The 11,116-nt window shown below is 36.3% G+C and overlaps 1 protein-coding gene across 3 annotated transcripts in view; it reads left to right on the forward strand.

The window, feature by feature from the left end:
- HNF4G (hepatocyte nuclear factor 4 gamma) overlaps positions 1-11,116 on the forward strand; it is a 60,028-nt gene that overhangs the window by 40,998 nt on the left and 7,914 nt on the right. For all 3 annotated transcript variants that reach the window (XM_015620079.3, XM_015620078.3, XM_015620076.2), the window contains 3 exons: positions 1,957-2,125; positions 4,450-4,544; positions 8,026-8,132. In XM_015620079.3, coding sequence (XP_015475565.1) covers positions 1,980-2,125; positions 4,450-4,544; positions 8,026-8,132 — 348 coding nt within the window. In that variant the 5' untranslated portion in view covers positions 1,957-1,979. The remainder of the gene's footprint in view (positions 1-1,956; positions 2,126-4,449; positions 4,545-8,025; positions 8,133-11,116) is intronic.

Below are 11,116 nucleotides of genomic sequence, written 5' to 3' on the forward strand. Positions count from 1 at the left end.
GTTGGTTTATTTTGTCTTACAGTATAATTCATACATCTACAGTAGTATGTATTTTTAAAAGGCAGAACCAATATGTAGTGATTTGCAGGAAAAATATTTAGCACCTGCATTTCCACAAATTCCTGCCATATAGAACCTCATTAAGTTTTTATTGTTGGGCTTTACGTTTTATCTGAATTTCTGATGTTAAATTACAGTAAGCTTAGTAAACAGAAGAGTAGATTTGGTTATTGATTTAGGAAGAAAAAACAGAACTTTATGCACTAACTAAATCTGTAACTATCAACAATGATTATATAACTGTAGATGATTTCTCTGCTTTTTGTTCTAATATGGGTATTTCATTGGTCATTTGTTTTTTGCTGAATAGCACCCTTTTGTATCTGTTAATGTTAAATAAAATGGGAAGGCAGATTAGGGAGGTTGTGCTTGGTTGCATTATGTGTTGGCGATAGAGCTGGTTAAATTATCCCTAATTAGCTTGATAATTATTAGTTATCAGGTGCAACCTTTTTTTGTTTAAAGTTTGCTTTGAGTTTAGCCTATGTATTTTCTTACAACATTTATAAGAACATTGTCTTGTTACAGTGCTAGTTTGGAACTGAAAGCTGCCCCTTTTGAACCTTCCTGTGTATCTTTTCTAGCTGTTTAAATTAATCAGGAACATTTCTAGAAGTTTAACAAGCCACATTCAGGCAGATTACACAGTTCTTTTGAAATCAAAGAATTTTTCAACATCAGGCCAATCTTCTAGACATTTGTTTCAGAATTATACCAAATAAAATAAGGTCTTATATTTTTTTAAAGCAAATATGTAACCTATTTTAAAATTAGTTTACAAATTTGCAGTCATGAAAATCCTAATTTTAAAATCAATTATTTAAAGAACTGAATTTTTACTTCTAAGATTTTATTTAATATTTTTAATGTAATTTCTATCAATTACAGCTCTGTAAAACAAAACAGAACAGAAAGATTGCTTCTCTCTATCTAAAGAACTCTAACTTTTGAACTCTGTGGGACACAATGATAATTGTATAATGTATTTGTGTTATACATTTCAGTTGGATCTATACAATATGAGTAATATTATGTATCGATGTTAACAGTTTTACTGTTCATCGTGCATACTCCTCATGAACTCATATACTTGACTTTTGAATTTGTGTGCATATCTAATCAATGTGGCAGTCTCTTCTCTCCTGGACAAAACAGCTACAAATGTTTAGGGTACATTTTCCTTCCACTTAAACCAGAAGCAAAACAGAAAAAACTCTTTTGCTATTGTTTCTTTGAACATGTCTATTAACATTGTGATTCAAAAAATAAATATATCTGGTTTGATTTCAGGTGAATTTATTCATTAGTGTTTACCATATTCAGTGACTAATTGTTAATCATGTAGCTAATATTCTGTGCAAGGAAAGATTGCATCAGTGCTCCTGTCAAAAATATCTTCAAGGAAATAATAGATAGTGCATTTAGCATGCTTTTTTTTTTTTATTAAGTTGTGCAAAACCCTTTTTTTTTGTTTATTTTTTTTAAGGTCACAAATCTTTGTATGAGAGTTGCCAGTTATTGCCATGAAAACTGATACACATGAGATCTTTACCAATTAAAACTGTTCTGTGCCGAAGTTCCTCCTCATGTTAGTAGGAATGTATGTGTAATTATAAATCCAGAAGTGCACTTTCATTTTTAACCCTTCAGCTGAACAGATTTTAGAACACGATTATTTGGTGTTCTTAACTTCATAAATTTATTTAACATCTCTATCACTTTGAAAGTGTTCCTGTCTGTAAGAACCAGATGTAATTAAAATGGGTCATGCTATATAAGTCCTAGGTGGCAATTAAGTGAAAAGGCCAGAAAAAGCCTCTGTTTAGGTACAACTTGCTCATGGGGTGGTTTTTGGAAGTCTTATTCATAACTATGTATGTTCTTGTCTCTTGTCAGACAGTTCAGGAGAAGCTGTCAACATGAATGCTGCTGACAACGGGGTCAGTAGTCTCTGTGCAATATGTGGAGACCGAGCGACCGGAAAACATTATGGTGCTTCCAGCTGTGATGGATGCAAGGGTTTTTTTAGACGTAGCATAAGGAAAAACCACGTCTATTCATGCAGGTATTTCGAAAGTTAATCTAGAGGCACTAGATTAATGAATTTAAGTAAAAATTATATTCAGACTTTATCAGAATTTTCAAACTATGTCAGGGGATTTTCAGCTTTTACTTAAGGAATGCTACTTGATATTACACATTCCAAAAACTGCGTTCCAGATTCTTGATGATATTGTTGATATCATTACATCACTCAGAAGCTGTTTCACTCTTTTATATATGATTACAAAAGTTGTCTGGAAAAAAAAGGAAAAATGCTCATATTTTCAGTGCTATGTGAAAACTGTAATTCTTAACTGCTTTCTAAAATTCTTTCCTTATGAAGGTAGCTTCTGAATAGAAAGCTAAGATTTATGGGTCTTGTTCTAAGGGCTGTACAAACACATCTGCACATATTCCCACTTGGTGTGACACACAGGTGTTTTGGGCAGCCATTTCCCCCTGTCTGTCTGAATGGTAGTCTTAATTTCTGAATGGTGCCTAAATATAACACTGCACCATGTTTGATGAAATTATCTGTGTAGGCTCAGGGCCATATACTGTCCATTGTGAGTAATGAGCAGAATATATGAAAAATTCAATGAGTTTGAACAAATCACTGAAGAGGTATATTAGGTTTTCATGCCATGATTTTGGTAGCGATGGGGCTGCAAAAGTGGATTCTTGTGAGAAGCTGTGAGAAGTGTCTGGTGAAGCCAATGCCAGCTAGCTCCAAAAGCTGTACCTATCAGCAATGGTGGTAGTGCCTCTGGGGATTACGTATTTAAGAAGAAAAAAAAAAATATTGTGCAGAAAAAACTGTAGCCAGAGAAGAGAGGAGTGAGAACATGGGAGAGGAACAGCTCTGCAGACACCAAGGTCAATGGAGAAGGAGGGAGTGGATATGCTCTAAGTGCTGAGCAAAGATTCTCCTGCATCCCATGGTACAGACCATGATGAAGCAGGTGTTCCTTTGAAACCCATGGAAATCCACAGGGGAGCAGAAATCCACCTGCAGCTCATGGAGGACCCCCTGCTGGAGAAGGTGAATGCCTGAAAGAAGCATGTGACCTAATGGGAAGACTGCAGCAGCAGGCTCCATGTTAGACCCGTGGTCGGTCCCATGGAAGGAGGAGCCCACACTGGAAAATGTTTTCTGGCAGGACTGTTGACCCCCCACAGGGGACACATTACTGGAGCAGTCCTAAAGAACTGCATGCTGTGGAGTGCACCCATGCTGGAGCAGTTCATGAAGAACTAAGCCCATGGGAAGGACTAAGGTTGGAGAAGTTTGTGGAGAACTGTCTCTGTTGGGAGGAATCTGACATTGGAGCAGGTGAAGTCTGAGCGGAGTCCTTCCCTTGAGGAGGAAGCAGCAGCAGAGATAACGTGCAATGAACTGATTGTAGCCCCCATTCTCTGTCCCCCATGCCATTGCATGGGGTGATTATAAAACTTTTATAAAAGAGTGTCTTGTTACAGGAAATGTTGTTTCCTACACTTTTCTTTGGTTGTGTAATATTCTTATAGGGAAACCTCTCCCTTATAGACATAGCACAGTGATATAGCATAGACATACACCCTAAAGTGGTGTGTCAAGAGGTTACATAAGTGATTTCAGGAAGAACTCTGCTTTTGAGAGTCTGTTTTTCTAACAAATAAATGCAAAGAAGAAAAGGCACACCTAGACGGAGAGAGGGGAAAATGGCTCATATGCATTCCCTTTAGGCACACCTGTAGATGTGCATGATAGCCTGGGTAAGCCACCTTGCAGTGTCATGCTCCATGTATTTCCTCAAATTATTTCATTGTGTTGGTGCCTCTCATTTCCTGCTTAGGTTGCTACCTGTAGTGATGAAACATACAGCTTGTTCATTGTTATCTCCCAGAAGGAGTAAACACTTCCAGACAAGGGTAATGATTTTGCAGCTAAGGGGCTCCTCCATGCCAGCAGCATTTGGCTTTTTCCTTGATTGTCCTTTCCTTTTTCTATTTGCAGCTTTTCTTCTTTTCTTCCCCTTCCACCACCATTTAATGGAGCCAGTTACTGACATACCTCACAAATCAGTTGAGGTGTAAATGATGTACATAGCTACAGAATTTTCGCACTTGCCTGTTCCAGTGCATACATGTGTTTATGCACACACACACATGTATTCCTGAAAAATTAGCAGGTATGAAACACCTCTCAAAACTGATAAATAAAGAAGAATAATCAATGCAACTGAAGAAGACAGTCTGTGGTTACAGACATTATTCTAACAGGACAGATTAGTTGGTTTTCTTCTTTGTAATCAGGGTGCTACTTTATTAATGCTTTATACATTTACCTTTTCTTGTCTCTGATAGATTCAACCGACAATGTATTGTTGACAAGGACAAAAGGAATCAATGCAGATATTGTCGTTTAAAAAAGTGTTTTCGAGCAGGAATGAAAAAGGAAGGTAATGGAGTAATTTATTATTTGATATACAAAGAGAAAAAATATGAATTAACTTTGAAATATAATGAAAATTCTAAAAAATCTCCAGTAGAATAAACCAATGGAAAGTCTGCTACAGTACCTTCATAATGGGGAAGTGCTTTTATATTGAGGTGAAATACATGTCTTCTAACTTTCAAGTGGGTGAACAGTTCTAGCACTTGGGACATTAGCAAGTCCTTGGATTTAAAGTGAATTTGCAACTGTTTAATTTGTGAATTCTGGAACCAAAATTCATTGATTTCTACATACTGAGCCATAAGCTGAAGTATTTCAAACCATGAGATTTTACTTAAAATGCTTACCAAATCTGAGCAATAAAATCTTTATCTGGCATCTTTTTTCCCTGCCCTAAGAAATGACAGGGCAAATTTACTGGTTCTTCCCTTAAATTTGAATGTATGAAGCATTTAAGCCAGACAAAGGATTGTGAAGTTGAGTGAAAAAATAATGAGTAGTGGTAGCTGTCAGTGGAGTGTCCACATTAGTTAACAAATAATCTAATTTCCCTAGGGCTTAATATAAGAAAATTGTTACTTATATATCACACTGACAGATATGAGAAATGTGTCACAGTGATTCTTCTGTCAAAGTGGAAGGACCAGATCACCACAGGTGCAGAGCAATAGGGAAAGAAGGGTAGTGCAAATATTAGATGTTTGGTTTTTTTTGTTTGGGCTGCTGTTTCAGGGACAATAATGATGTAGAGGCAAAAGATGTCCTTATCTATTTCAAATGCACACTCAAAAGTGGTTTGTCACAAACTTTGCTGCCTTTTTTGTTTGGAACACAGTGCAGGCCAGCCTGAAATGTGAATGCTTATTTCTCTTGTAACGTGGCTATCATTCTTTTCGTCTGTAGGAAGCTTTTTCTTTATGCTCTTAAGTAGCTGTCCCGTAGCAGTACTTTCTGAGTGATCAAGTTATTGGTATAAGATAAAATGGATTTTCCTCCTGGAAGCTGGATGGGGATATCCTAAACAGCGTTACACGGGGTATGAAATTAGGTTTACCTACTATTGTGGATCTCCTTTAAGACACTTTTGACTTTTGGAATTTGAGCCATCAAGTCAGTATAGTGTATTACATATATGTTATCAATCTGATGTGAAGAAAGGGGAAGATTTGTGTATACATAGCAGCCCTAGAAGTTTTGCAAATAGCAGAGCTTTACAGACTTTCAAAACCTAGAATTAAAGAATAGTTTATCTCAGAAGGGACATCTGGTGTTCATCTGGAGTTCAGCCCCCATTTAAACCAAGGCTGATGTCTAGATTCAGTCAGGTTGCTTGGGACCCTGTCCAGGCAAATTTACACAGTCCCTGAGAGGGGAGATTCAATAACCTCTCACTCTTCAAGCTCTTCCAGTACTTGACCACCCTCATTGGGAAGAGTTTTTTCTTTATAACCAGGTAGAATATCTCTTACTGCAATTAGAGTAGTGTCCATTGGGACTTGTCGTTTCATTATGCATCTGAGAAGAATCTGGCTCCATTTTCTGTATACTACAAAAATGAAGATCCTCACATCCATGTTGGTCCTCTTTTTTCCACATAAACAAAGATGCCTCTCTACTTCACTATGTGCATCTTATGGTTTACATCTCCATAGCCCTTTTCTGGACACCACATAGTTTTCCAGAATCTTTCATGTTCTAGGGAGCCCAAAACAGAGAAATGCTCATTCCCTCAAGATACTAATGCAGCCTGGTGCATGGCACAAAAATGTATCCCACTTAACGCTACTCTGCCCTACTCTGATCCCACTGTGTCTAAAACTTTCAACACTGCTTTTGTTTTGTTATAACCTCTCTAGGTGATCTGGGCATGTCTTACAGTGTAAGTGTAGCATAGAGTCTATGATAGTGTCTCACATTTCTAGCAAATCTCTTTCTTTTCTTCAGGACAAAGATAAGAAAGGCCTCAGTTAAGCTTTACAAGTTCTCTTTGAGCAAATGTACCACCCATGGAGTCTCTGTTTAAGGCAATATTAGCCTGAATTGATGAAAAAGCTTTAGCCACATGGTCTAGTCTAATAATGAAAAATTATGTATATGCAGAAGAAAATTAAAGCATCCACCAATGGTTTTAAGTGTGCTCCACCAGTGATTTTCACTAGTGGTGTATTGTCAGAATACCTTACTTTTTTGCAAAATTAATTAGTGCTAAACTTATTTTAATTATCTATGTTTGTTTCAGCATTGAATGTTTGTTTCATCATTCTTTTACAAAAGGTTATGTTTTCTCTTTCCTGTCTACAACATACTGTGTGTTTACCACCGCACAAAATTTCTTCCTGTGACCTCAGTAAAAGGCCCATCAGTGAGTGTCCCTGCAAAAATGTTAGTACACCTCTGGAATAAACTGTGTGCATTGTTCAGATAAATCCTGAACCCAGACAGTGTACAGAGTATTTTTTTTTTTTCCTAATTGAAACCTCTTGTACTACTCCTAAATTCTGTAATGCAGATTGTTTCCCACAAAATAACAAATGTATATTTGGAAATAAAGCTGTTGCTCTTAAAAGATAATTAAATTCCTCATGCAATTGAAAGATTTTCATTGGCACAATTAATTTTTCCCCCTTTTTTAATTTTCCTTGGCCTAATCTTGGACATGGTCTAGGTTTTAGAAAGATCTGACTGTTAGATTTTATTTTTTTCTTCTTCCTTTAGTTCAAAAGTATACCTTCTTGCTTCATAAGCCTTGCATGTGCTGATTACAGATTTTTTATCCAAAGCTCTTTCAAATGCCTGGTTTTGGACCCCATGAGACAAAACTTACTGAATTTACTGTCCTAAAACTTTTTTGGTGTGCTAGTTTTTGGGTTAGGTTTTTTTTTGTTTTTTTTTTCCCCCCTTTAACTTAGTTAATGTTCCATAAACTGACTAGGAATGCATTGTCACTGAGGAGGAACATGAGATTTAAGTCTCAAAATTATCTTACTAGTGGATTAAATTCATGATTCATTCCTCTTTTATTGTTTCCCACAGCCGAACATGATTAGGGCTTTCATACTCCCTCTGAGAGATATTTTTTCAGCAGTGATGCTGTACCACTTTACTTGTTTGGCAGTCTGGAAATGTCCATTTCTGCTGTTATCATAAAAGTCTGACTTATTAAATTGGTTGAAATTGAGACCATGTATTCAATTCAAAGGAAGAAAGATGTTTGACTGTAATTAAGCCAGTAATAGAAGTGCTGGTGATTCAGTGTCTATCTGCAATTAGTTATACATGCTTTTTTACAGGCTAGTAGTGTTCCAATAGAGACTATAAATACGTATTATCATCCTTCCTCATTACTCAGCTGAAAGCAGGTCATCTTCTTTGAATGCCATACCTTTCAGTTCTTGGAGTTATCTTCTGAAATCAAGTAAAGTTCTGAAATTATTCTTTATGTCAGTGTTTACAAGTCAATAAATGAGATGATTATTCTTTTCCAGCTGTACAAAATGAACGGGACAGGATAAGTACAAGAAGAAACACTTTTGATGGCTGCAGCAGTCCCTCTATTAGCACACTGTCACAAGCTGAGACACTCTCCCGCCAGGTACTGAGATCTATCACAAAATTATTTAGTGACATTAAGACCACTTTTACTAAAATTAAATATTTTTCAATTTCTTATTGAATCAAAAATAATTATTGAGATTACTTTTTTCTGCTTCCAAAATGCACACAGCTTCCTCTTCTCAATGGAAGAAGCGGTAATAGAATACATTCTTGAAGCATAGTCAATAAAAAAATTCTACTTTGTCCAGGACAATATGTCTTAGGCACCTTTCTTAATAAAGGTTTATGGTTCTTACTGCTTTTAAATCAGTTGCTGTCTTAGGCAGCTGGTGGCACCTATCTATCCTTGAAGCGGGCTTTCCCATGAAACAGGGAAAAATTTATCCAAAGCCATTACATTCAAAGGGGTGTGGACACTCATTTCCTTACATTCTTTTGAAAATCCCATTTTTAATATCCTTAGACATTAGAAGTAAGGCAAACAGAAGTGTTCCAACTGCAGAGCGTATTCATATCTCGCTTTTAAATTTTCTTTGTCTCATCTGAACTTCATTTTCTCTTTTTCTTTTTTTTTTCCCCTGTCCAATCAATTGCTGAATGGAACAGTCTCCAGTCCTTTTCTGCACCTCACATAAATCATGGTCATTGATTCTGCATTCTTGCACCTCTTACTAACTTGCTTAGAATTTAACTGCCACCTTTATGATTTCATGCTGACTGATTTATACATCCCCAAATGTTTTGTAATCTCATCCTTTATCAACATCTCTCTTAGGCTGGAACTGTCTGTAAAGAATTGATGCAGGAATTACTGGGTGATAGTCTTTGGCACATATTGCATGTCTGGGTAGACTAGATGAACATAATGTACCTTCCTACCTTTCATACCTATACAGTATGAAAAATATAGCTATATTTATCTCCTTAGTAAATTTTTGAACTTGCTTATTGTGCTTTTTTATAATACTCCTTAATCATTTCCAACTGGTATATGCAATTCAGGAATAAGAACTGTCTTGAACAGAATCACATCCTCAGCTCTTTATAGCACAAAGTTCTTTTCAGTAGCTTCTTGGTCTAAAACATCTCCTTGTGTATTTGCAAATTTATTGTACTTACTATTTGGTATGTTTTAGTAGAACAGAATTGCTTCCACTATGTCAAGCATATGTGAAGACACAGTCTGGCCTCAACATCCAAGAGACTCCATTTTCATGCTGGAAAAATAAGTCTTAAAAGTACTTATTTTTCCTCAATTGAATAGATCTGTAAGATGAGTTCAGTCCTGAGAAGAGATTTAGAGAAGGTGGTAGTGTCCCAAATCATAATCCAAGTACTTCAGCTGTGAAATGAAGAAGAGGGTGGCTTTCATCTCTTTTGAAATGTTCATATTAAATAAGGAAAATTAGATATTTTCATCCCTTTTGAAGTGTTAATATTAATAAGGAAAATAGTTATTATGTTCCTTAAGATCCCTTACAGGGGGGAATTGTCTAAATACAGTTTTTCTTGTACAGACCTGGGAGAGGTTTCCAGGATTATGTAAATATGAAAAGGGCATGCTAGACTCTCATATGAGTAAAGGCATCTGTCCCTGAGGGTTTACAGAACAACTGGGATACAGTTATTATATTGTCACGTTCATCAACTCATTAATGGGTACAAGTTGCACTGGGAAAGATTTCACCCCAATATAAGAAAGAATTTTTTTACGGTGAGAACAAGCAATTACTGGAGCAGCCTTTCCAGGGATTTGGTGGAGTCCTCATCACTGAAGATTTTCAAGATGCAATTGGACAGGCTGTTAGACAATCTCTAGGATTCATTTCCCATAAAAGGTTGGATTAGATGATCTTTCAAGGTCCCTGCTAACCTGTGCTAGTCTATGATTCTATCAAATCAGTGAGTCCTGTGTTGCACCCCATAAATGAGAGGCAGGTTAAAGCAATAGAGAAATTGAAATTTGAAAGTTCATAGCTTCATATCCTTGTCAAGAGATGCAATCCCAGGTGTTCATAATGAATTCCATGGGAATCCCCAGCAGAAGTTGACCAAGCAGTTTCAGGGTGGAGACTGTAGTTTGTAATATGAGATATAATTTATAAATATGCACAGCTTTGATTAAAATATATTAAGGGAAGGACAATGTATTAATTTCATGAGTCAGTATGTCTAGCAGTTAAACAACCTACCTCTTCTTTACCTTCTTGTATTATCTTCTAATGGTTAGTATCATTTTCAGATAGAACAGATAGACCTACTATCAGAAATCTCTTCTTTGTACCTTTGAATCATGATCAACCCCCTTTTACTCTTCTGGAAAAAAAATAATGAAATGTATTGAATTTCTTTACTGTCTTTCTGTACTAAAGGTTTTCTAGACTGATTCTCTCTGGTAGCTCTCACCTGAATGAATATCAGTATTTTCAAACTCCTTTTTTTAGAGGAGATGCCAGAAATGGCTTCATGATTACAGAATGGATTTCACACATTCTCTGTCTACAAAGAGGCAATACTGCTAACCTTTTTCCTACATGATAGCCTTTCAATTATGTGTCTGAGGAATTTTTCACCTGCCTAGCTGCTGTTTCCCTGAGAACTAATGTTCAGCTGGTTAACTGACATAAATATCTGAGCTGTTTTCAGTGTTTTACACTACTGAATTATGTAGGAAGCACAGAGCTTTAGTTCACAAGTATAGCTCCTTTGACCACCCAAGGATAAGGGACTTCACCACAGATCCCACTGTGAGATTTAACATGGATATATGAATGAAGGGGAACTTGTAGGAGTCAACCTAAATACATTCCACCATCCTGAAAAGTGTAGGAATGTGGTATTGGAAGACCAAATAGTTAATTTCTTTTCCTGAGGAAGATAATCATTCTACATAATTTCCCAAGTATGATATTGGTAATAAAACATAAAGGGAAAGTCAGTTTCATAGCCTTGTACAGAGATATTTTAATTTTCTTTTTTTTCCTTTTCCTTTTCCTTCATCTTCCTTTTAATATTTTTTCT

Source organism: Parus major, chromosome 2 (genome assembly GCF_001522545.3).
Source record: "Parus major isolate Abel chromosome 2, Parus_major1.1, whole genome shotgun sequence".
NCBI lineage: Eukaryota > Metazoa > Chordata > Aves > Passeriformes > Paridae > Parus > Parus major.